This window comes from Carcharodon carcharias, chromosome 20 (assembly GCF_017639515.1).
Source record: "Carcharodon carcharias isolate sCarCar2 chromosome 20, sCarCar2.pri, whole genome shotgun sequence".
In the NCBI taxonomy this organism is placed as follows: Eukaryota; Metazoa; Chordata; class Chondrichthyes; order Lamniformes; family Lamnidae; genus Carcharodon; species Carcharodon carcharias.
In genome coordinates, this window is record NC_054486.1 from 76217354 (window position 1) to 76244329 (window position 26976).

At 42.1% G+C, this 26976-nt stretch overlaps 1 protein-coding gene across 1 annotated transcript in view; it reads right to left on the minus strand.

The window, feature by feature from the left end:
* The window catches only part of LOC121292348 (brain-enriched guanylate kinase-associated protein-like), a 59162-nt gene that overhangs the window by 16257 nt on the left and 15929 nt on the right, over window positions 1-26976 (minus strand). Inside the window, exons 2-4 of the mRNA XM_041214200.1 lie at window positions 22896-23153; window positions 5662-5789; window positions 3211-3277 (exon numbers count right to left, since the gene is read on the minus strand). Of these exons, the coding sequence (XP_041070134.1) occupies window positions 3211-3277; window positions 5662-5789; window positions 22896-23153 (453 nt within the window). The remainder of the gene's footprint in view (window positions 1-3210; window positions 3278-5661; window positions 5790-22895; window positions 23154-26976) is intronic.

Genomic DNA, 26976 nt, shown 5'->3' on the forward strand with positions numbered 1-26976 from the left:
GCCTGTTTTGCCGCCTGCGGGTGGCTCATGAAATTCAGCCCAATGTGTTCTTCAGGGTCAATTTTGATGCTGTACGGACCATATTAAACAAAGCTTATTAAGATGAATAGCATTCAAAAAATGAACGAAAGGCTTAAAAAAAACTACAGGTGACATAAATCTGAAACAAAAATAAATACTAGAGCAAAATAAAAACAAAATGCTGGAAAAACTCAGCAGGTCTGACAGCATCTGTGGAGAGAGAAACAGAGTTAACGTTTCAAGGTTAACTCTGTTTCTCTCCCCACAGATACTGTCAGACCTGCTGAGTTTTTCCAGCATTTTCTGTTTTCATTTTAGATTTCCAGCATTCACAGTATTTTGCTTTTATCTTAAATACTACGGCAGTCAGCAGATGCTTTCTGGCCTGCTGTTTTCACATTTTCCACTCGAAAGGTATCTGCTTTCATACTTATTTTTAATTAATCAAACTAACGGGACTGCACCACGAATAGTTACTTATCAGCTGGAAAGGATTTTTAGTTACAATTTCTATCAGATCACTTTCTCTTTCAGTTCTGAATTTAGTTTGAGAATAATTCGTACTCATCATGAGACACACCGAGTACTTAGAAGAATAATGATTATTGCTTAGTTTGTTATCACTCAATCAAGTCTGACATTTGAAAGCTACAATTTCACACATGAACCAGCAGCTGCACTCTCGTAAATATGAGATTGAAAACAATATGCTTCAATTTCTTAATGCTTACATTTAATCTTTTATGTGGATTCTATTAAAATTATCCGTTTTTGTCAGTTAGGGTTTTCTATGGAAAGAGACAGCCCATGAAACCATAGTAACCAGACTTTAAGAAGACACTGTCCTCAAGATTTTTTTTAAGGAGGAAGAGCCAGATGATGTGTATTACCATTCAAGCTTTTCACCAATACTTGCACTCAATGCAACACGTTAGATTCTATGGCTCTTCTGTGCGTCATATGAACTGACATCTGATCTTTGCTTAAAGAGATTGCATGAGACGAAGAGTTTTTTTAACTTTGGGATATGCACCAGAAATACTGGGCTGGTTTTTTATGGGGTATCGCATTCCATCCCCCACCCTCCTGCCCCAACTGAAAAGTCGGTCGTCAGCCCGCCCGCCACCCGAAACCTGGTTGCCCCACAGTGATCTGTTCCTATTCAAATGAAGTTACTTTGTTTCATAGTTTACCATTGTGAGATTTGAACTCTTGATCTTGGGGTTGCAAGCCCAGTATCATAACCACTTGGCTATTTAGGCCAAGCTAAAAATAGCATCTGACACTGAAGCACCTGCCTGGAATTTTTGCACTCATGACTCCAGAGCAGGGCTTGAACACACAACCTTCTGACACAGGAGTGAGTGTGCTATCCGCACGTGATGTTGCGCTGGGAGCTGCCTGAATTGTTTCAGAGCGAGATCTCCAACCCCACCTGGGAGGAATTCCCCACCTAGAAAGCTACCGGTCAATCTGATTGGCTAGCCATTCTGTAGCCTCAGCAGCGCCAGGATTGAGTAGTGGCCACTGCTGGGTCTACAGGCAGCCCCCAAGAAGAAGAAATTATGGAATCCAGATTTAAAGGGAAATCTGGGACTTTAGATGGGCCTGGCTGGCAGACTGCAGTGAGGGAGGGTGGAGGGCCGGGTTTGACAAGTCTGGGGGTGAGGGTAGGGTTAAAGGGGGGGTACGATCCAGAGGGATGCCTCTTATGGGCACAGGGACCCCACAAGGAAGGTGCCCGCCTTCCTGCCTGACAGTAGCCCGCGCAGTGAAACCTGTTGGGTCACTACCTTGCCTCTGTCTTCCCCACCTCACATAAAATAGTAGCAGAGGTGGAATGAGGCCCTTAAGTGTCAATAATTGGTCATTTAAGGACTTTAATAGGCTTAAGGGCGGGCAGGCTGTCTGACTCCTTCCCTACCCACCATAATCTGGGAGACAGGTCGGGGATGGGCAGGAAGATGTTGTAAAGGCCATCTACTTTATTTTACGAGTCCCCTCCCAACTCTCAAATATGTTAGTAGGGAGACTATAAATTCCAGCCCACTATTGCCTCCCTACTGATGAAATCCACTGTACCGACAAACCATCTAGCTGAGACATAAAATTACTAATTCAGTTTATTCTAAGAAGTCAAGTGGTACAAGTAGAAATTAATCGACAGATGAAAATAGTAGAGCTATTCTTAATTTCTCAGAACTAACCTCAATAAGTTATTTTAATGATGCAATACACATCATTACACAGTCATATCTTATCGCAGTAACTTGTAAATGTGATAGAGCTGCTTAATTAAGCTGAGAGAAGTTTGTCATATTTGTCCCCAGATTCAGACAGGCCATGGCGTATGCTCCTTCTGTGACTGCAGCCATCTTTATTCACTAGGCTTTATGGGCTCTAACAACTCATACAGTGAAGGAGGAGGGCCAACCATATAAACGCCACCAGGCACACATACCCAAGTGAATGTCAACTCAAAATTGAGAACCAGAGCTTTGATCTCCACTTTACTGGACTTTCTTAAGTGGAGTTCAAGCCCTTCACTTTCTGATGTTAAGCTGAAGGTTCACTCCATCCTCTGGTAAAGAACTGTTAATTATAAGATATTTCAAAGAAATAAAGGTGACTTCATAGATACCCAACTCAAGAAATTCAGCACGTTTAGGACAAAGCAAAACTGCAAAAGTCTTTATAGTTGGATCCCCTGGTGGGAAAACCATTACAGATAACAGCTTGGGCAATGATGTGAGGTATGTTTAAACTTATAAAGGCTTGGAGCAATTACAAATGCAACAATATGTTGTCAGCCAGATGATTTATCTCAACTATTTTTTGATCTTCTAAAACACTATAGACAACATAATGGCATATCATCTGATGTAATGCTCTTGAAAACTCAAGTGAAATTTTATGGAGACATGAGATAGGCCAGTATCTAAAAGCAATTACAAAATTATGTTTTCTATCTGTCTTATCCAGGCACATTGCTGGAAGTTTACCTAAATCTTAAGGAAAGAATAAGTACTCTTGATGGAATGGGAATTGGGCTCACAAATAGCAGACTGAAGGTACAAGAGCTGAAAAATCTAAGATAAGTAGTTCAGAAAAATCAAAAAAAGGTAACAGTGCACATAAACTAAGGGGCATGCAAGGAAATACTCAAAAACAGCTATGCTCTTCACTCACCATCCTGTGCAGCTTATTTTCAAGATCCTGGTTAACTTGTTGCAATGCTGTATGATTTTTTTGAGTCCTAAAACAGAGAAAATAGGATATTGAAATAATTATAATCAAAAGGCTTACTTTGTTCTGTCTGTCTTGAATTTTAGTCAGCGTGGATTTAATAATCTTCCCAAGGGACACGTACTGAGTGTGAGAGTGGATTCGCAATATCGCTATAGCTTTGGTGGGAAGCAGTTTCTCTATTAGCATCAGTGCTGCAGCTTTAACCCAACACCAGGACTGGCCCAGAGGTGGCTGAGTGAAACTTAATTCCTAGAGGAGACAGCCTTACTCCAGTTTATTTGGAGACTATTGGGTCATAGTTCATGATTTACATTCAGCGATTAGAGGGTGTGTGAAGCAGAAAATGCTTCCTACTGATATTTCACTTGTGGAGTGTGAATTCACCCTAAGAAGGAACACATCTGCATTGGAAGAATGTGGAATGTATAGAACATACATATAGCCGACTAAAATTTTACAAACCACCGGCTGCATAAATCATAAGCATATTTAGCCACATTGAACTATTTAAGCTACAGAGCAAATTATTTGCTTCAGTCAGTTTTTCTAACATGAATGTTGCACTATATATGATCTAAGCATTTAATTATTATTTCTATTTATTTTGTTTCCATTTACAGCCACACATTTTGTTCTGGTTACAAAATAATATGGATCACTATGTCATATGATATGGTCCTGTATAGCCTTTCAGGAATGTTTGCATGGTAAAGCTTGGAGCTTTGTGAAGCCATAGAATCTATAATTGATTCAATACCTTGTCATGCATATGTCATATACTTAGCCAATATAACTCATTTTCACCAGCAATATTTAAAAAAAAACTCATGGGTTCTACAGCGGATGCCACATGATGATTAATTTTCTAGAAAATTCAAGTCTGTTATGTATATCCTCAATGATTTCCACATCCTGACCCATTTAAAGTTGAGTGCTGAGTTATTGTTCCTGATAAACTGCAAATCATATTCCAGGGAAGGAAGCCATGACAGAATTATGTTTGCACACTTGTAAAATGTTGGGTCGGTAGCAGAGAGAACATTATTCTTTGACAGGAATCCAGCATGTTCTGTGAATAACCTTGATTCAGGAAAAATATGAATAACCAGTTGTGCCATAAACTCATTTGTCTTAATGGAAAGAAGTTCCACCAGTGGAAGAACAAATTAGCGATATATGCAAAGTATATGCATGAATAAAACTAAGGGATGGTTGGAATCAGTAATGAGGGATTGAGTTCAAAAGTCACTGTGACTGTAAAATTTCTATTTGCCAATAATTTAATAGCAAAAGTTGGCAAGAATACCAAATGGGGAATCATATTTTGTAGTCACTCGGCCATTTTTGCTAAAATTATCAGCAAGAGGAATTGAGTCCTCAATCTCAACTTTGTGACAGAATATTGCTATCATAAGACCGAAAAGCAAAACCAGCAAAATTTCTTTAATCCTAATGGTGATGTTGCACCTTAATACTCAATTACAATTGATCATTTTTTTAAAGGTAACGGCCTAGAAAGTTGTTCAAAATATTGGCAGTACATGACTGCACATTCTGCACTGGAAGTGTGCCATCCCACATGTTGGTAAAAGCAGGAAAAGAGCTGTTGAGGACCCTTACCTGAATTAAGCATTGGGTTCTTTTGCATATGCAAATAAGAGGCCGATTGCCTCTTTGAGGCCCTCCTTGCATTTGTTTTTGCCAGGCCTGCACCATTTAGGCAAAACATGTAGCAAACACCAAAAAATAAGTTTGTTTAAAAAAAAAGCACAGTCCTCTTGGCTCCATTGCAGTGCCAAAGGCTGTTACCAGCTCCCAGTTGACCCCTCCTGATCATTTCCTCTCCCTCCCAAACACTCCAAACCCCTCAACTCTGATTGCCATCCACCCTTCCTATCATTTCCCCAGTATTAGATGCCACTTGGCTCTATGCATTCTAGCACAGGAATTGTTCTCTCTACCCAGTTTGTGCCAGCATGAATCAATTTCTAGACCAATGTTTGCTATCGTAGTCCAAATGAAACACAATTAATGGCAATGGAAATTGCAAATTGGGGCCAAATTATATCAATTTAAGACTGTAATGATTATTGTCATTACCACAAAATAACATTGTCAAGTGACGCCCAGTTAGTTTCAAATATGTAACAATCCCTGCTTAAAAAAAATAAATTGAAATGGTAAGCAACAAATTGTTACAAAATTCGTTAAAATGAAATTGTAGTCATTGCTGTCTTGGGGAACTATAGCCATTTTGTTTTACTGTGATTGGTAAAATGGAAAACATCTGATTGGAATATTTCTCCTATATTAAAGAATAGAATTGAAAGCAGTTTGAAGTCCAATCAAATTATTAGTCTTGATTCTAAGACCAGTTTCTCGGAAAATAACCTGTGTAATTTTTCTGCCAGTTTTTTCAGCTCGTCCTGTGCATGCTGAAGTTCTGTCTCCAGATACAGGGAAGTTTCATCAGATTCTGACTCCTGCAGCTCGAGCTGGTGTTTCTGCAGCTGTTCGTTCTGTTTTTGTGAAGAACTGAAATAAAGTATATTGTTGTCATTGCTTTTTCAACTCTCACTCACAATCTATGTTTCAGAATTACCCATTTCTAACCACTTGGGAGCTAACTGCCCCCGTGTTGAAAAATCTAACCTTGAAACATGCCATCGCCACCATGCTCTTTTCTGTATCTTTATTGATAGTAAATTTCGGTTTCCACATCTTTAATAATAATGCAGTGTTTGGCTGTCTGCACATTTCTGATTGGTTGATTTGGTGGATGAGTTTGGCACATGTGGAGGCAAATGTGACTGCTAGTGCTTGGTGCCTGTGCAGAGGGGTGGTCGGTGCAGAAGATGAACAATGGAAGGTGTGGGAAGACAACAACAATGTTACCCTGGCTGGACGGATCGGGAAGGAGAGGGAGAGAGGACGGTTGGTGGCAGCAGCAGCATGGGTATGCGGGTGGGTGTTGTGGATGGAGGAACAAAACAGTGAAGGGAGCACAACAACAAAGCTCCCCGGCTGGAGGGATTGGAGATTTTGGCGGGTCAGGTGGGGTGCAGGCAGGTTGGAGCAGACATGATTGGGGAAGGAGGAGGCAGGAAAAGGCATGGTAAGGGGCAGGGGTGATGGCAAGGGAGAAGCAGCATGGGAGAGGGGAACAGTATGAGGGGGCAGGAGTGGCATGGGAAGTTACAGCATGGGAGGTAGGAAAGGAGGGGATAGCATCAGAGGGGTGGCATGGGTAGGATGGAATGGCATAGGAGGGAGGGGATGGTATAGTGGTGACATGGGAAGAATGGAATAGCTTAGGAGGGTGGATGAGATGCTAGAATTGGTTAAGTATTTGACCACAATTTGTTTTTTGGATCTCTGCTAATTATACAGTATTTTGAAGTTCAGGAGATAACAATATTACCATGAAATACCTTAGGATCCAGGAGAGTACTTAAGATTAAATCACTCCTACAATAACATATCTTTTGTACTGGAGCATTAATGTTAATCCAACATTTTAATGTTGTGTCTTCTCCTCAGTCTGATGTATATCCTCATAATTGGAAAGAGCTTGACAGAAATTATGGAGTGGAGAATTGGATTTGGTCCAATATTGGATTGTGATGTGCTATTATCTCTTGCCCAGTCCTGATGAGGCAGGCAGTACACAAACTTGTTGCTTCCTGCTCATCTATGTAGTCACAGCATGCAGTCCAGTGAGAAATGTGCTGATGACTGGCTGCATAGTCAACAGGGCATCCGCAGGATGCACAGCTAGCCTGCACCTCAAAGGCCTCCCTTCCCATATAAAGGGGAGCTGCACTCATTCTGCAGGAGATACTCAAACAATCTCAGGAAGGCTTTGGTAGAAGGTAAAGGACAACAAATTGGGGAAGCAGACCAGAGAGAGGGCTCCCAAGTTTTCAAATGCAGTGCTGGAAGCCCTGGAGGTAAAATGGAGGAGAGACACCATGTTTCTGGAGGAGGCCAGGAAACCCTTAAGAAACTTACTGCAAAGGGAACAAGAGCAGTTGGCAAGGGAGGTGAATTCCCGGACTGAGGCCCCTGAGGAGCTGGCTGAAGTGCTGGGAGAAGTTCAATAGCCTCACATGGGTAGTCAAAGTCAGAGAATGCACCTGTAAGGGACATTTCTTACCCACCACACCACCAACTTCTCACACTACTCAATGCACCACAATCCCATCAGCAATCAGGACTCATACCTAACATATAGATACTCAACCTCACTCTCACACACTTACCAATGCTATGAGCCTGCACTGCCACTTTTTGCAGCTTCCACGTACCTCCAGCTATTCAACACTTCACTGAAACACATTGTAATACACTCACTGATATTCTTTCCTTTCTCATTGCAGAACTAGGTCACAAATAATCACAGGAAACAGAAGAGAAATGATGGGAGACAGACACACCAGCACTTCCTGTTACCTTTGATTGAGATAGGACTCCCTAACATGGGGCTGGCTGTGACTGAGGCCATTGCATCTGGCAGCGCTGAGAACATTTAAGATGATGGCATGTTTCTTCCTAGTTTCTCTTCTTAAACTCCACCTCATCCTTCTCCTGATCTCTGGCATGAAGTTCAATCTGCAGTGGTGTGACCATGGACCTCTTGCTCACCAACCCCACCCCCCACCCCGCCCCCCCCACTACCACCCACCCTCCCCCCGCCAACCACCCTGCATCCCCTCAGCCCTAACCAGCTGATACCCAAGATTTTTCAGCTGGCCAGCCAATGCAGTCTCATGAAGAAGGGTGACAGCAACACCAGACCTCTGATAGAGAAACACTGTCCTTGATGTAATACTCGCAGCCACCAGCTCAGATACTGGCACTGCACGTACTTTAGAGTAGAGTTGCAAGTTTGGATCAGCACGTGGCGAGTCACCATGCACAAGTTAGCCAGGGGAAAGGATAGTTCATCCTTTGAACATGCCAGCTCACTGGAGGGCAAGGTTGTAAATGAGTTAACCCTAATTCAGTAATTTTCCCTGCAGCTTATAACCAGAATTGCTGAGGCACTGCCCCTGGGAAGTGGCAGTGGCTCCACTGTGTATGAACATGTTATCCTCTCTAAGAATGACAGCATTTGTACTCCCACCACTACCTCTCCACCAGTGCTCTTGTTGTTGTCAAGCCAGCCAGCCTTGACTGCTGATGCTTATGTTGAGATGGAGCAGTCCAAACCAGGTCCACAGGGCCCAGAACTGTTTGAGGTCGTCCTGCAAGGCTATCTGCAGTCTCCCCAGTCAGCAGCCTTACACTAGCCATGCTGTAGCACTGTCTGGGAATACTAGGACAGACAAAGGCACCCATAAGACACTCACCAAGGAAATGCACAAGGATAAATAGCTCATATTTCTGAGAACTATTGGAAGTGTTGTTGGATAAGGCTTTTGTTGATGGCCTTTGTTTTGCATTATGGGTCAAGAGGACCAAATATAATTGGATTGAAAGTAGGGAGTTGTAAAGCAACAGTGATATGTGAATGAGATCCCAGGGGAACTGGAGTCTGAATATCTGCTCACAGACAGCCCATTCAGCCCCTCCCTCCTGAGGTGGCCTTTGAAGGCCTGGTGACAAGGCCTGTGCCCACATGAAAGTAAGGTTGTTGAGCAGCAGCAGCCCACCACAAACTTGGAGACACACTCTGCTGGGTACCCTATCCTGAGCTCTGCAGGCAGCTGAATCCTTGTTTTAGGGTGCCAGTGGTTCACTCCAAGATGCTCCAGGTAACTGCATGGCTCTCCTTGTAGCTGTGCTGTCCAGACATTGTCAGGTGGTGAAGAGGAGTTATGAGCCAGGTATAGACCAGCTATCCCTTGTCACTCAGCAGCCAGTCTCTGGTTCTTCATGTTGGGCCAAAGATGGTATGTTGACTGACACAGGATGAATGCACCAAGGCTGCTGCTAGGATAGTGGGCATTCACTGACAATCTTCTGGGCAAGATTGCACACAAAGTGCATGTTAATAGAGCCTTTGCAGTTGCTGTGCATCTCTCTCTTAGTATTTGGGGCCCCCCTGCACCACCGGGGAGTCAACAAGCCTGGCAAAGCTACGTGCTTGCTCCATCTGCTTCTCTCTGGTCTAAAAGAAGATTATGAAGATCCCTCTCCTCATGCACAGATCCTCTGTCACTTCTCTAATTCAGTGATGCACAGCAAACTGTGAAATGTTTGTATGAAATGGTGTGGTATAAAATGTTCCCGCCTAGAAGGATCCGTTGTTTCATTCTGCACAAATGCTGCCAGACCTGCTGAGTATTTCTAGCACTTTCTGTTTTTATTTCTGATATCCAGCAGCTGCATAATTTTGCTTTTTTTCATGCTTCCTCTAATTCTCTCCTTCAAAAGAAGATCAAAAGCATTTCACCTGAAGGTTGCATGGTTAGCCTTTTAAACAGTACTAGTTGGGGGTGCATCTGTCCCTTGTGAAGGGAGTAATTGGGACTGGCAGACAACTGTCAATCAGATATAACTAACTGACCGAACATGTGCTAATTACTGTGAGCAGGAAGCTTAGTCATCGGCTGTAACTAGAATGTGGCTTAAAACACCGTCTCCTGTTGACTCAAGATGGCAGCTTTCGCATGTGCACTGGCCAATGCATACGTGGAAATATAGTGATGTCACTTCGCTGCTTCTAGCCAGGCCTGCCCGCACAGGGCTGCATGAGTCATGGTGACATCAGAAGGATCGCGTATGCATGATTTTGAAAATCCGGCAGTTCTCAGAGAGTGTGTGAGCAGGCATGGGGTGTCCATGGGGAGTTTTGGGCAGTTTTAACGGGGGGGGGGTCCCCATCCAGTTCTCACCACCCCCAACCCCCTTCTCCTCACCCCATTCCTCCCTCTCCTCCTCACCCCCATCCCCCCTCTCCAAGAGACACAGTGTAAAGGGAAAGAATTAAAAGTTCTACAGACAAAGACTACAAAGCTGGTCATGAGTTTGCCTCTGTTATTGGCATTTTTTCTGTGAGCTTCACTTGCAACTCATTGAAATGAAGCAATATTTCCACAATATTTTTGTTCATCTCAGTGCTTTAAGTGCTTCCGCTCTTTAAAATCCGAATGCCTTCTCAAAGCCAATTACGGGTGGGCAATATTGCTTGTCTTGCCAGCAATGCCTTCATCCCATGAGAGAATGGGGCAAACTAGGGTGGACAAGATGCCAATGTACCGATGATGCAAATTCACGCAGCTGGTGCTTTGCATTCAACAGAATGTTTTCAACAAGTGGAAGCAAGAGAAAGTAAATGTTGTTGAGCTGCTTTGTGAACATTGGAACTTTGAAAGAAAATGGTATGGAAACAGAAATGATCCTTGCAGCTCGCTGGTGATCTGAATCTTTAAATCTGAAAATGTGAAGGTGTTAATGTTACGGCTTGAGCCTGACAAGTCAACAAGGAAGACATTTTGATTAACTGCTCACTGCAAGAGCAGTTGGCCAGCTTTGATGACTGGAGCAATGCCATCTTGGGTTCTGGCCACTGCGTACATCATCCCTCTCAATGACGTCACTGAGTAAAACAGTCGAACTGCACATGCACAGCGTTGGCAGCAAGCCAAAAAGATGCACCAAAGTACACAATATTTGCTGATGAACAGAATGATCACAGAAAAAAGTGCAAAATTGAGAATTTGGTGCCAGGGGAAGGTCCTGCTTTTTAACTTTCAATACTTGTGACTTGTGTAAGTTTGAGGCAATAAGTATCTGAAACATTTTTCCGATACTTTAGTGCTTAGTCCAAGTTAGCTTTTTTAAATTCTTTCATGGGATGTGGGCATCACTGGCAATAAGCCAGCATTTATTGCCCATACCTAATTGCCATTGAGAAGGTGGTGATGAGCCACCTTCTTGAACCACTGCAGTCCATGTGATGCCAGTTCCAGGATTTTGACTCAGCAACAATGAAGGAATGGTGATATATTCCCATCCAAGTCAGGATGGCGTGTGACTTGGAGGTGAACTTGAAGGTGGTAATACTCCCATGCATCTACTGCCTTTGTCCTTCAAGGTGGCAGAATGTTTGGGTTTGGAAGGTGCTGTCAAAGGAGCCTTGGCGAATTACTACAGTGCATCTTGTAGATGGTAGACACTGCTGCCATTATGTATCAATGGTGGAGGGAGTGAATTTTCAAGCTGATGGATGAGCTGTTAATCAAGCTGGCTGCTTTGTCCTGGATGGTGTTGAGCTTTTTCAGAGTTATTGGAGCAGTACTCATCCAGACAAGTATTCCATCACACCCCCGACTTGTACCTTGTAAATGGGGAACAGGCTTTAGGGTGTCAGGAGGTGAGTTATTCGCTGCAGAATTCATAGCCTCTGACCTGCTTTTGTAGCCATAGTATTTATATGGCTGGTCCAATTCAGTTTCTGGTCAGTGGTAACCCCCAGGATGTTGCTAGTGGGGAATTCAGCAACGGTAATGCCATTGAATATCAAAGGGAAATGGGTAGATTCTCTCTTGTTGGAGATGGTCACTGCCTTATACTTGTGTGGCGTGAATGTTACTTGCTATTTATCAGCCCAAGCCTAAATGTTGTCCAGGTTTTGCTGCATATGGGCACGGACTGCTTCAGGTCGCGAATGCAGCTGAACATTGTGCAAGCATCAGCGAACCTTTCCACTTATGTTGGAGGGAAGGACATTAATGAAGCAGCTGAAGATGGTTGGGCCTAGAACACTACCCCGAGGAACTCCTGCTGTGATGTGCCAGGATTGAGATAATTGACCTTCAACAACCACAACCATCTTCCTTTGTGTTATGCATGACTCTAACCACAGGAGTGTTTCTACCCCGATTCCCATTGACTTCAGTTTTGCAAGGGCTCCTTGATGCCACACTCTGTCAAATGCTACCTTGATGTCAAGGGCAGTCACTCTCACCTCCCCTCTTGAGTTCAGCTCTTTTGACCATGTTTGGACCAAGGCTGTAAAAAGGACCAGGACCTATTGGAACCCAAACTGAGCATCAATGAGCAGGTTATTTCTGACTGTGTAGGAAAAGAAAAGTAACTTACAAAAAAAACAAAAATTATATATAAGTATTAGACTAAGATATGGCAGAGCATTCTATGTCTGGACTTGCAGCAAGTGGAAGTTTGATGAGAGTGAGACTATCCAGAGTCAAAACATCTGCAATGGATATCTCTACTTTGAATCTGTCAAGCTTAGAGTCATTGAGCTGGAATGTGAATTAGAGACAGTTGATACTTGAGGGAGGGGGAGAAGTATCTGGACAATTTGGTCCAGAGTTTGGTCATACTTTGTAGAGATGTGCAGGTTCAGAATGGAGTTGGTGTGATCAATACGGTACAGAGAAAGAGGAACCCAGAGAAGAGAGAGAAAGAGGATCTGTGGAAACTGATCCTATTCAACAATGCGCTTGCTATAATGCAAAGCTACCTATGAGAATAAGACTGTTGGGAGGATATCCACTTAGCCAGTGTGGTATGTTGGAATAGCTTGGGTTTATCAGAATGATATCTGGACTTGAAGGGATAATTATAAAGAGAGATTTCACAAACTAGTATTGTATTCCCTGGAATTCAAAAGGTTAAGTTTTCAAGGTATTAAAGGTAACAGATAGAGCAGGTGGAGAGAAACTATTTCTGTTGGTTGGGGATCCAGGACTGGGAGCATAGTATTAAAAATTAGAACCACACCTTTCAGAAGTGAAATTAAGAAACAGTTCTGCACAAACAATGTGGTAGAAGTTTGGAACTTTCTTCCACAAGCAATTGTACCTGATGAATTGTACATTATCTGAGATTGATGTAATTATTTTGTCCAAAGATATACAAGAGATGGGGGAAACAAGGTTATATAGAGTTAAGTCACAGATCAGCAAAGGTTTCACCGAATGTCAGAACAGGCATGAGGGGTTGCTAAATGGTCTAGGCCCACTCCTATGTTCCTGGAGGATGTTAACAAAATCTGCATGCCCCAAAAAGGCAGATCGCATGCCAATGTAGCATTGGAGTCTGCTCAACATCAAGATCCATTCACTATGCACGTTTCCGCATGCTCAGGCAAGCACCTGTACCGTCAGGGTACACTGAACTGTCTGTGTTTGAAGTGACCGTAAACATTACAGCTGACATTTTTTTCAGTTTGTGCTTCTCATGGAGGCAGCAGTGGCATCACAATGCCAAATTTCACTGCCTAAGTCTTTTGTTTGTAACATCGTCAAATTGTAAAGTTTTTACATATTGATGAATTGCCTCATCCCTTTCATCATTAGGCACCATTGGCTGCAACTTGACAGAATCTCTGCTAATGACATGTCATGTAGCTGCTTTTCTTTATTTGTGTGTTTTTCTTCTAGTAATTATTAGTTGTCTACATAGTAGAGGAAAGTGCAATGCTTCTTTATTTTGGGATTTTAAAGTGATGTGATGGATTGTCTCTGTGGTTTCAAAAGCTATAACAACTTTAAGCATATACATCAGTACCATTTGAAGCTCCTTCCAGCTGCGCAGGCGATTATTTGTCTATTTATTCTCAGCTTCAAGCACATCTTTAGGAATTCCATGCATCTTCTGTATTGAGAGAGTGGTTTCTTGTGTGGCTGGAATCATACTCCATTGATCTAGCTGTCAGTGAAGAGCAATCTAGAGATAATTCCCTGACTCTGTGAGCTGTTTTTTCCAAAATGTGATAAACATCTTTTCAAATCGCATTTTAATTGGGAGGGAGTATCATGTTCAATATTTTCATAATATCACGAGGAAGTAATTTAATGATAATACATTTTTATTTGACCTGTGAGACCTTGCTGTGCATAAGGTAAGGTCTCATTTCCCTGCTGTCATGGAAGAATGTGTCTGCCCTCTTACAGCCCATAAGCAGTATGTTTTGTATGGAAAGAGAAGGGTCTTTTCTTACTCTTGGAGCGTGTGTTCCAATTCAGTAATTCAGCAGCAAGTTTTCATGAGTTTTAAACAAAGATTATTTATTTTCATACATTTACCCCAAAATAATGCAAAGTCTCACACACACACACACGTGCACACACATACATATTGTGGCTTAAGATTTCCAGTCTCCCACGTGGCAGACCTGCAGTTTCCTTAATGGATTTGCTGATTTAAAGTTGAAGTGAGGGTCTTGTAAAGCAAAGGATTCACAGCAGATTGCAAGGTTTCTTGTAGTTAAATGTCTACGAGGTTGGTTCCCAGGTGAACTTTGAAACTGGAATAGGTTAAATACTTTGGTGGCTTGATGACTTACAGTCTGGTTCCTGGACTGACGGATGCCTGATGGTTCTGATGGGCACTGGGGTAATAAAGGTGCAGTCCCTAAAGCCAGTTTCGGTCACATAACCACTGGGTTAACACTTCTGAGGCCCACCCAGTCTAGTTTGGATGGGGGGGGCTATCATGATAGAATGGGAAGTTGATAGTGGCCATTGAGTTTCAATCTTCCCTTTTGTCCAGTAGGAAACATAGAGACAGAGCCTAGAAACTTTAGCTTTTGGCCCATCCTTAAACAATGGGATGTGTGAATTCCACAAATGGCTGTGAGGAACTCTCAACTAGATCCATATTTAATTAGGTATTTATCAGAGACTTGATACTGTCTGTAGTCCCAATGCCAAAAATCACATGATTTGCAGCAGTCATCTTAACAGCTTGTTTATGTCCAATTTTTAAAAGCATTGACTGAATAATATGGTATGCTTGTACTGGGCATGACACTGCACTACAACAGTGAGTAATTTAAAGTACTATGTTGGCTGTAAAGTGCTTTGCAATATCCTAAGGCCGTGAAAAGTGCCAAAAAATGCAAGATCTTTCCTTCTGAAACAATGGCCCAGATCGTCCGGTCTCCAGATTGTTGAAAACTGGACATACCCACCAAGGTGTGCTTTGGGACCACTCACAAGTCCAATGCACTGACTTTGTGGGAGTTTCTCAGGAGGTCTGAACTTCTGATGAGCAATTCCCTGCTCCCTGGGACCCTCCAAAACGTCTCCAACTCTGAGTTAGAGTTGGAAACTTCAGACAGTTCTGGCTTACTCACCTGGGTAGTTGCCCAGGAAATATTAGATAGAAAAATCCTAATCTAACGCCTGGGTAATTATATAACTGAACATCTGAATCTTCCCTACCCTGCCACCACCCCCCAACTTGACTTGACTAGCCCCTGACCTGACAACCCTTCCTGACCCAACTACCTGACTAACCCCTAACCTACCTACCTGCTAACTTACCTCACCCACTTACGCACCTACACAGTCACCACTCACTCACCCATTCACTCATACAGTACACACTGAGAAGCTTTGGGACCATCAAACACTGACTAGAAATGGCAGCTGGTGCCATAAAAAGCATATGGCTTGTCTTCCCCCATTGATCCAGCACAATGAGGAAGCAGTTCCACTGAAGGTATGTTCCACATTTCTGAAGAAGCGGAGATTGGAAGATTCGGCCAGGAATGTGGAGCTCTGACATGGTGCAGGAAAGTAGGAGCAGACCAGCAATCTGAGGGTAATTCAAGCCAATATTTGTAGTAAAGCAGTAAAGGGCCTGAAAATCCACAGGGGTGAGGGTAGAGGACACATCCTACAATGGCTGGATGTACCCAATCTGGGCATCTGAAACTGATGCTGTCAAAATTCATGGGGGCAGGGGTTAGTCCCTTTGCTTCAATGGCAGATGGCATCAGACGAGTGACTTCCAGGGGAGGGTTTGTCAGGAATCCTGGAAAGAATGGCAAGGTACCACTGGTGGACTTTTCTTTATGGAGCACACATTTAAATATTTTTGAAAACTCAACTGTTTTTACAGGGATCCCAGATTAGATCCCTGGTGATGCACAAACTCCTGATATGAGCCCAATCACAATTGTACCCAACACCCTCATCTGACCCCAGCCTTGGAAGGGGAAAATGAAGACTTTAACTCTTCCAAGGAGCACTGAATTCCCTACATTAGGTTGTGAACCAGTATATCTGCTTTCCAGCAGATTTTCCAACAGAACAATAGAATGGCCATGGATTTTTGACCCCCTAAAACTTTCAATGGCACTCATGATAATGTTAAATTGTAGAATACATTTTCAACTGAAGTTAAAAAGATAACTGAAGTGATGAAACTAACATTTATATTAATGTGTTTTCTCGAATCAGGAGGTGTTTTGGGTGCCTCTCCTCTATTTCCAAAACACTGTTGCCACAATTCTCCCAGAAGGAACAAAATGATTTATAAAATCCTAGAATAGTTATGAAGAATTGGATTTCACAAATTTATGATAAACCCAGGTTATATAGTCCTCTCTCTGTAATGAAATTTCTGTCGTTTTACAGTTGTTATCTGGATGCAATGTGCACACCTCTGAGTAAGTGATGCTCTCTAGAGGGGTTTTTACTGTCTGTTATGTGATGGTAGCAGCAGTGACTATAATGAAGGATTAAGATCAACCAGAATCTCAGGAGAGACGAATGGAACAAAATAATCTTGTGATACACTAAAAGAGTAAGGTTACATAAAATGGAACTAAATAAAGCAAATAATACGTGTCATTTGTCATCAGTAACAACAAATGGATAGTCTAGTACACCTTCAACTAAGGGAAGATTATGTGATGTTAAATCAAAATAATTATTATGATTTATTATTTTATGATTTTGTACAACATTAGATGGTGTCATATTTAGAATAGATTATGCATTTTTGAGTAACCTATATTTAAGAGACATTAAAACAAAATTTTCAGAGGAAACTTACGTCTCCGATGTCCAATAACCCGTTTTGTTTATAAAATATGGCCCAGAATGTCTATACCTGCTTCAGGACAATGAGGCAGCCAAGAGACAAATCCAACTAGTAGGAAAACACTCTTTGTGTATAATGTAAGCCAGCATCTGGCGGATAACATGTTACTTGAATCTTTAATTGTTATTCAGACTGAGGTACTGGGGGTTTTCTCATTTTAGCCTATTGACTTAGAAGTGTCATAAAGTACTTATATAAAAACATAGACATGAAATGGAAGCTTTATTAAGGAACAATATAGTGAGGTAGTAGCACATTGGAGGCGGTAAAGCCAAGGTTCACTAAATTGGTTGCTGAGTAAGGGTCTGAGCAAATTGGATCTATTTTCTTTGGAATTTAGAAGAATGAGAGGTGGTCTCATTGAAACATACAAAATCCTAAAGTGGCCTGATAGGGTTGATGCTGAGAGATTGTTTCTACTGGTCAGGGAATTTGAAATGTGGGGGCACAGTCTCAGGATAAGGGACCGATCATTTAGGAATGAGATAAGTGGAAATTACTGCAATCAAAAAGGTTGTGAAACTTTGGAATGTCCTGGAGCATTGTGGATGCACCAGCATTTAAGGCTGGGATAGGCCAATTTTTGTTCTCTGACGGAATCAGTGGCTATTGGGAATGGGCAGGGAAGTGGAGTTGAAGCCCAGGATCAGCTGTGATTATACTGAATGGCGGAGCAGGCTCGATGGGCTGTATGGTTTACTCCTGTTCCTATTTCTTGTGTTTGTCTGTATTAGAAGAAGTACTTCTTCCTTCAGTTGGTGAATGTTGAAGTATGATGAAGTAACCATTTTTATATCAACAACAGCAGCAATTTGTATTTATAAAGTGCATTTAATCTAATGAAACATCCCAGGGTGCTTCCCAGGAATGTTTTGAAACACAATTTGACACCGAGTCATGTATGACGCTATTGGGGCAGATGGCCAAAAGCCTGGAGAAAGACATGGGTTTTAAGAAGAGTCTTAAAGGAGGAAAGAGTAATAGAGAGGTAAGGAGGTTTAGGGAGGCAATTCCAGAGCTTAGGGCCTTGGCAACTAAAGACATTGCCACCAATGGTGTCAACCACATTGCTGTGGGTCTAGGTCACACACAGGACAGATTGGGATAGGGCATTGTGAACCAGGTGGGTTTTATGACAGTCTGGTAGTTTAATGGTCACCATTACTGATGCTAGATTTTTATTACAGATTTCTTTAATTAACTAAATTCAAATTCCCCAGCTGCCATATGGTGGGATTTGAGCACACATCTCTGGATTATTAGCCCAGGCCTCTGGATTACTCATCCAATAAAATAACCACTGCATCAACACACCCGATAACTTGGAAACGTTTGCTAAAATTTCTTCCTCCAAGTTATTAATATATTTAAAATTACAAAGTGCCCAATTTTCCCTTTCATTTGAGGACAAATTAATTTAAGATAAATGTCAAACATATAGGAGTAGAATTGGTGTCTCATAGAAACATGGGAAATAGTAGCAGGAGTAGGCAATTCAGCCCTTTGAGCCTGCTCCGCCATTCATTATGATCATGGCTGATCATCCAATTCAATAGCCTGCTCCCCCTTTCTCCCCATATCCTTTGATCCCTTTTGTCCCAAGAGTTATATCTAACTCCTTCTTGAAAACATACAATGTTTTGGCCTCAACTACTTTCTATGATAGTGAATTCCACAGGCTCACCACTCTCTGGGTGAAGAAATTCCTCCTCATCTCAGTCCTAAATGGTCTACCCCATATCCTCAGACTCTGACCCCTGGTTCTGGAATCCCCCACCATCGGGAACATCCTTCCCACATCTACCCTGTCTAGTCCTGTTAGAATTTTATAGGTTTCTATGAGATCCCCCCTCACTCTTCTGAACTCCAGCGAATATAATCCTAACCGACTCAATCTCTCCTCATATGTCAGTCCTGCCATCCCAGGAATCAGCCTGGTAAACATTTGCTGCACTCCCTCCATAGAAAGAACATCCTTCCTCAGATAAGGAGACCAAAACTACATGCAATATTCCAGGTATGGTCTCACCAAGGCCCTGTGTAATTGCTATTACTCTGTTTAAAAACCTAAAGCCAAGGAAGTAATGGGACTAAAAGCACATGGAAGGATGTTCCACTGGTTTAGCACTGCTTGTCTTCCCATTCCAGTTTTTGGGCAGTCCATTGTTTGAGGGATTAGAGCACCGATTAGATTTTGGCAGTTTTTTCATTAATATATGCAAATTGAGATTAAAACCCCAATGCCATTTTCACCTCTACCTGTGCTGCTACTGCCAGTTTCTCAACCCACCCACAAATCATGAGTGGTACTAGTAATAAGACAGTCACTTCTAGTAGTATTTTAAAGGATCCTTAGCTGCTCATAGAAAGCTAGAAGCTGGTCTGGCATTAATTTTTACTGCTGTGATTTGTATGTTTTCAGCTTTATGTCTTCCAATCTTTGGTTTTGTTGTGGCTATAGACACCAAAATATCTTCTCTGACATTTTAAGCTGCTGCTCCCTTTCATGTCAATATTTCCACACTGCCCATTAAGACGCTACTCAGACTGATCACGACTGGCTAACCCACTGGATGTCCTGGTTCCCATCAATCCCCTCACTCCCAGTCAGCTAACTCTCTAGAAGGAGCTTGATTAGCATTGGAAGATTGCCAATTCAATGTTAAAGAGGCCTCAGCGTTAACAGATATCGGGCATTCTACCAACTCTATCATGCGGCCCTGCCCAATATACCTGAATCAAGAGCTCTGTCTATTCTGTTCTTCAAGAATTAATAGTAGTATTAATCCTATGGATCATTTGACTCTGTGCAGAATGGTGAAACAATAAAGTTTCTAGATTCTTACAAACAATGTCCACTTACAGGAAACACTGAAGTCGTTGAGAGAGAAAAATAGTTCTCTAAAAATCCTAAATTGCAACAATATTCTAATAATTTGCTGTGGTGGAAGTGATTTATTTAGAAAATTCTATGCAAAATTATAATTTGGTTCATCTCATGCAAGTATCTACATGTGCACTAGTAATAAATTAAATTCTCTAATAGATAGATATTAATGAATGTTATGGAATTCATTGAAAATGTTGGTAATCAAAGCATCACAAAATTAGTTCCTTGCTAGTAGAAATCATACTGTTATGAGATGTGAACCTAGATATGGAACCCTGCAGCATTCCCATTTCCAGAAGGAATTGCAAAAACTTCTTTTTATTAATTTACAGAAAGTGGGTATCACTGACAAGGCCAGCATTTATTTATCCATTCCTAAATGCACTTGAAGGTGGTAGTGAACTGTCTCTTGAACAAAACTGAATGGCTTCCTAGGGCATTTAAGAGTCAACCACATTGCTGTAGGCCTGGAGCCAGAGGTAGACTAGATGGGAAAAGACTGGCAGATTTCCTTCACTAAAGGACATTAGTGAGCCAGATGGGTTTCATGGTCATCATTACTGATACTAGTCCTATATTCCAGATATATTTAAATAATTTAATTTAAATTCCCAACTACTGTAATGGAATTTAAACTCAAGTCCAGGCCCAGATTACTAGACCAGTAACATAATTTATGTGAAAATAACTGGATTTATTCCAGTGCCATTCTGTATGTACTCATTATCATAGAATCATGGAATAGTTACAGTACAGAAGAAGACCATTCAGCTCATCACTTCTGTACTGGCTTTTTGCAAGAGCAACTCCACTAGTCCCACTCCCCTGCCTCTTCCATGTAGGCCTGTCAGTTTTCTGTTTTCAGATAATTATCCAATCTCATTTGAAGGCCACAACTGATGTATTCAAGGCTGGTCTTTTACCAAATCTCCATTTTCCTGCTTGTTCCCATCTCCATTGATTCCCTGTGGTATACAAAATCTATTGATCTCATTCTTAAATATCCATAACAATGGTGCATCCACTGCCCTCTCGGAAAGGGGATTCCAAATATTCAGAGATATCCAAATATTCACCCTATGAGTGAAGAAATAATTAATCCTTTACCCTGAGGCCAGATCCCATGCTCCAGATCTGCCAGCCAGGGGAAATAAGCTCCCAGTGTCTACACTATCAAGCCTTTTTGGAATCTTGTATGTAGTCTCACTACCTAAAAAGGTTTCTCTCATGTTGCTTGTTTCATGTTCAAAGACTGCAGTGCTTCCTCAGTTTAAGTCTTTATTGAACTGATCTAAAATGTATACTTACAGAGAGAGAGAGAGAGAGTGTCATGGCAGAGTTCACATGACTACAGCAAGCCACATAGAATATGTGGTAATGTTGCATTTCAAAACCCAAATATCCCCCTTTTCATAACGAACAATAGACACAAACCTCCGGTTTTTCCTAACGAACAAAATATCCCAACATGCCCCTTTTCCTAATGAACAATGTCACCTTTGCAATGTATGATCATGTGTGACTGTGAGTTACCCAAGTCACCCACTATACATCCACTGTTCTCATGCATTAACAACTGTTTGCTCTACTAGCTAGTCTCTGTACCTGCGTTGCAAATATATTGTCTTTAAATCATGCAGGTCTCTTAATGGTATGCATGTGCATTGTCATCGACTGTCTGGGTGATGCTCCTTGTACAGAGAGTGTCATTCCTGTGACACTTGTTGCCGTGGCAACTGTTGTTATTCCATTGCCATTATTGGATACATGTGCACCTCTGGAAGTCATGGTCATTCTGTACTCAGTACAGTTGCTGAGCTCCCTTCTCCCTGAACGGCCGACTATGTTGGAAGGAACAGCTTCGCTAGTTGTTCGTAAATGCCTGCGGTTGCGCTGATATATTTGATCATTCACTTCTAGTGCGTACAATCAAGGTGACAATTTCTCTACGCATGTCTCAAGTTGCCACATGGGTTGACTCCTGTTGAGAGTGTTGAAGGTTTGTACCCTGACTGGCTCTCCAGTGCTCAGTTCTGGCGATGGTTTGGTAGTCTTGTCAAAATGAAATTTGGCTTTCTGCCATTTCACCTTGATTTTTTGACTCACACTTATTACTACTTCTAGTTTCAGTAGCGTTTTTGCTATTGGAAGAGTAGTTTCTGTGTGGCATGACATTAGTCTTTGGACAGGACTACTTTCCATGCCTTCAGTCAATGTGTTTCTCCACTCGAGGATTGCCTTGTATATATCAGTGCTAGATTTGCTCAATTTCTTGATGATTCCATTGGCGATTTTCACTGCTGCCTCAGCCTTTCCCTTCAACTGGGGATAGTGCAGAGATGATTTATCATGTTGAGTTTCCCAATTCTTTGTGAAGCAGCTGAATTCTTCACTTGTGAACTGAGAGCCATTGTAACTCATCACAATGTCTTGAATGCTGCAATAACTGAAGTGTGCTTTTGTGCATTCTACTATTTCTCCTGTCATCATTGAAGTCATCTGGTCTAACTTCCAGAAGTCAGACTAGTAGCTACAGTGACAAGATAACCAGTTCCTGCTAGAGTGAAGATGTCTACTCCCAGCTTTATCCATGTCTGTCTGGAATGTCATGCGTCATCAATGGCTCTCTAGCTTGTTTATCTTGGTACTCATTAAAAGCTCTGCACTGGCTAATGTGGTCTTTAATTTCATTGCTCATGTTTGGCCAGTGAAGCACTTCTCTTGCCTTTTTGAGACTCAAATCAATTCCTTGATGGCTTGCATGGATGCATTTCAGCATCTCTCCCCTCCTTCCCTCAGGGATCATGACTCTATTTTCTTTGTACAAGATACCATCTTGGGCTGTCAATTCATCTTGGTATGCCCAATACACTCTTGTGACCACAGCTGTGTCCTTTATGCTCTCAGGCTATCCCTTCATCACTACTTCTTGTAGCACTTGGACAGTTCCATCCTGTTGGATAGTTTGCTTGATTTGAGCAAGGCGCTTGTCAGTCAGATCCGTTGTCTCTGCTGGATTGATGACTTCCAGACCATGTCGAGCTGCTGCTTCACATTGATTCTGCAAGATTTCACATTCTGTTGCAGCATTATCAACTTTCTTCATGGGGAACGCTGCTTTCGACAGCACGTCTGCGATGTACATCTGTTTCCCTTGCTTGTATGTTGCGTCCAGATGATGTCTCTGTAAACAAAGTAAGCATCTTTGCAAATGCTTTGGAGCAGATGGTAGCTGTTTGAGAAAAATGCTTTGAAGTGGCTTGTGGCCAGACGCCACTGTTAATTTGTTTCTCCCAAGCAAGAATCGGAGAAAACGCTCAGAAACAAAAACAACAGCCAGGCTTTCTCAATCTGAAGGTAGTGTCATTCCGTTTGTATTAGTGTCCTGGATGCAAATCCGACTGGTTGTCCTTGCTGCATTAGGGTTGCTCCAAGCCCTGTCTCACCGCCATCACCCAGCAAGGTTGCTTCATCATTGATGTCATAGTGCTTCAGCACTGGCATTGTCATCACTAATTGTTTTGTTTTAGTGAATACGAGGCAGTTCTATGCCCCAATACCACTGCACCTCCCTTCCATAATGGTTCACACTCTGATGACAAATTGGGCAAAAATGTTGTTAAATAATTCACAAATGCAACAAATCATTGCACTGCTTTCACATCTGTTGGTCGTTGCATCACTGCTACAGGTCTCACCTTGTCAGGTCCAGGAGAAGACAGTCTGCTGTCAATACATGACCTATGTAAATGACTTCAGGCATCTTCAATTGCAATTTTTCCTTGTTCAGCTTCAGGTTCATCTGGAGACATCTCTCTAACAGTTATATTACATTCTGATCGTGGTTAGCAATGACTTCTTCCATTGTGTCTCCACATCCATAGACTAGTAGATCATCCACTGTGGCTTCCACCCCAGGAAGATCACTAACCATCTCATGCTGTCTGTGTTGATACTCTTCTGGAGCCGTGGCAATGGCAAATGGCATGCACAATCATCTGTATTTCCCGAACGGCATATAGAATGTCATTAAGAAGCTGCTGCTTTCATCCATCCTCACTTGCCAGTAACCATCCTTTGCACCTAGGGTAGTAAAGATCTTTGCCTTGGCAAGTTGTGGTAAAATTTCTTCGATTGTTGGCATGGGGTAGTGAGATCTCTTCAGCACTTTATTTAGATCCTTTAGATCCTTTTTAAACATACTCACAGCTTTCCAGGTTGTTTACTGCTACCATGTTGCTAATCCAGTCTGTGGGAGTTGTCACTTTCTTAATTACTCCCTTTTCCAGCTTTACTATCTTGTCTTTTGGGCTTGACTTGAGGGCAGCTGGAACACTTCCTGGCAAATGCTGAATTGGTCTTACGTTCTCATTTACTTCAAGATGATATTCTCTTGGTAGACATCCAAATCCTGTAAACAAATCTTTGTGTTACTCTAGGATCTGTTTGGCAGTCAATGGGTGTGCTGTGACACGTTGTAAACCTCTATGGGCATGTTCAGGGTTACCAGTCCAAGCTTTAGACTTGCTTCAGCTGAGATGAGTGGCTGTTGTGTCCCAACTATGGTCTGGAACTCTAGATCTTCCTTCTTGCCATTGCATTGGGCTCTCAGGCTAATTTGTCCTCTTGGTATGAGTATTGTGCATCATATAACCTCAACCTTACTTTCGAGAGCTTCATTTTTGGATCACCTTTTTGAGCTACTTTGCACGGGTCTGTGAAGTTCATGATGTTGCATGACACACCAGTATCTATCTGCTACTTATTGTTCATTTGATACTCTCCTTCTGCGGCCATAATTGTAACAGTCATAAACCATTTATCACCTGTAGACTTGACGGAACTCACCTGTTGTATCATGTATAGTACTTCACCAGACTTCTGCTGATATCTCTACAGAGGCCAACTGTATAGGCCTGTTTTGCTTCTTTCTAGCCTAACACGTGTTCAAAAAGATTCAGCTTCTTACAGTTAAAACAGTGCTTTCCCCACACTGGGCAATCCTTCTTTTCCTTTGTATGATATTTTCATCCTGCCTTTTGTCCATGAGTGTTCTGCTCTTTTAGCCTGGAATGTCTCTAAGCATAATTTATCTCCTGGTCTGTCTTGCCATAAGTGTGCTCTATCTGACATTTCACAACTTCTGCATTTCTATACATGTCTATTGTTTTCATGTGTAAGTTCCTCTTCTTTCAGTGGACTTGCTCTCGCTGAGGGGTCTCATTGCCTGAGAGAATTCTATCTTTAATCAGATCATCATTTAGTTGCCCAAATTCACATGATTCTGAAAGCTGTGTTACCACAGTCACATACTGATCAATGGTTTCTTTTTCACCTTGTGCTCCAGTGTTGAATACATAGCGTTCATAAGTGACGTTCACTCATGGTTCAACGCATACGTTCAAAATCTCTGCCATCTGCTTTCTTTGTTCGTTGGTCAAATTCAGGGTGGAATACAATTTGTAGCAATCCCTCCCCAGCAGTGTTAGAAGTGTGGCTACTCGTAACAGCTCCTGCATGTTAATTAAATCTGTTGCAAGCTTGTTGTTTTGCCACTGCAAGTGGTAAAACTGCTGCTTTTGCCACATATCACCTTTCATATCTACCAGAGAAGGGAGGGGAAAGTTTACAGCTATGTTAACTCACCCAGTATTTTACTTGCATGGTTTGTGTTTGCTTTTCCTTGTCCTTTTCTCAGCAATTTTTAGCAGATTTGAACATTTCTGTGTGTTTTTCTGAGCTGTGGCTTCTCTGCGGAATTTCCAGGGTTCCAAAACTCCATTTTAGCTCCACTTGTGACACCATGGGCAGAATCTTCGGGCGCTGCTCGCCAACACTTAAAATGACACACGGTGATGTTGGACATGCATCCCGACATCACCTTGCATCATTCAGATCTTCAGTTCGGTGGGAGTGCAGAGGAGTCAGCTGCACTCTTGCCGAACTGTCAAAGGCCTATTAAGGCCATTTAAAAACTAATTAAAATAATTAAATGAGCTGCCCTTCCAACCTTAAGGTTGGTGGGCAGGCAAAGAGCCCAGGTGGCCTTTGCATTTATCATGAAACCTCATCCACAGGCGGATGAGGTTTCATGAAGGTTTTTAAAGTTTAATAAAAAATTTGTAATGAAATTCATTGACATGTCCCAGCTCATGTGACACTGTCACATGAGGGAGCATGTCTTAAAATTTTTTTTTCCTTTATTAAAATTTTCCAGAATCAAACTAATCTCCGAGAGACAGCTCTGTGCCTCAGGAAGATTGCTGCACTCTTTCACATGCATGTGCAAAAGAAAGCAAGCCCCGACTCAGCCTATTCCCCCCCACCCACACAGGGAGTGCACAGCACTTCCAGGTGCGCATCATGCGGGTAGGCCTTAATTGGCCCGCTGATCATGGGCAGCGATCGACTACACACCCACCCGTGTCCGCTCTCATCCAACCCCCCCAACGGGGAGAAAATTCTTCCCCATGTTTCGATTTCAAAGACCGCAGTGCTTTCTCAGTGTAAGTCTTTGTTGAACCAATCTTAACATTTATTGAACTGATCTTAAAATATCTACTTCCAGAAAGAGTCCTTCATGATAGGTCACATGACTACAGCAGGCCAGATAGGACATGTTGCACTCCAAAGCCCAAACATTGCTTCTTTTGCCATTCACCATAAATCGGTGTCATCTGGTTCTTGACCCATCTGCCAATGGGAACAGTTTGTCTATATCTACTTTTTACAGACCTCATGATTCTGAAAATCTTTATCAAATCTCCTCTCAGTTTTTTTCTTTTGGGAGGACATCCCCAGCTTCTCCAATTTATCCATTTAACTGAGGGATAGAATTGGACACAATACGCAAGTTGAAGCTGCAAAAATGTTTCATAAAGGTTCAACATAACATCCTTGCTTTTGTGTTCTATGCAGGATCCCGTATGCCTCCTTAACAGATTTCTTCATCTGCCCTGTCACCTTCACTGATTTGTACTGGTATATCCCAGGTCCCTCTCTAGCCT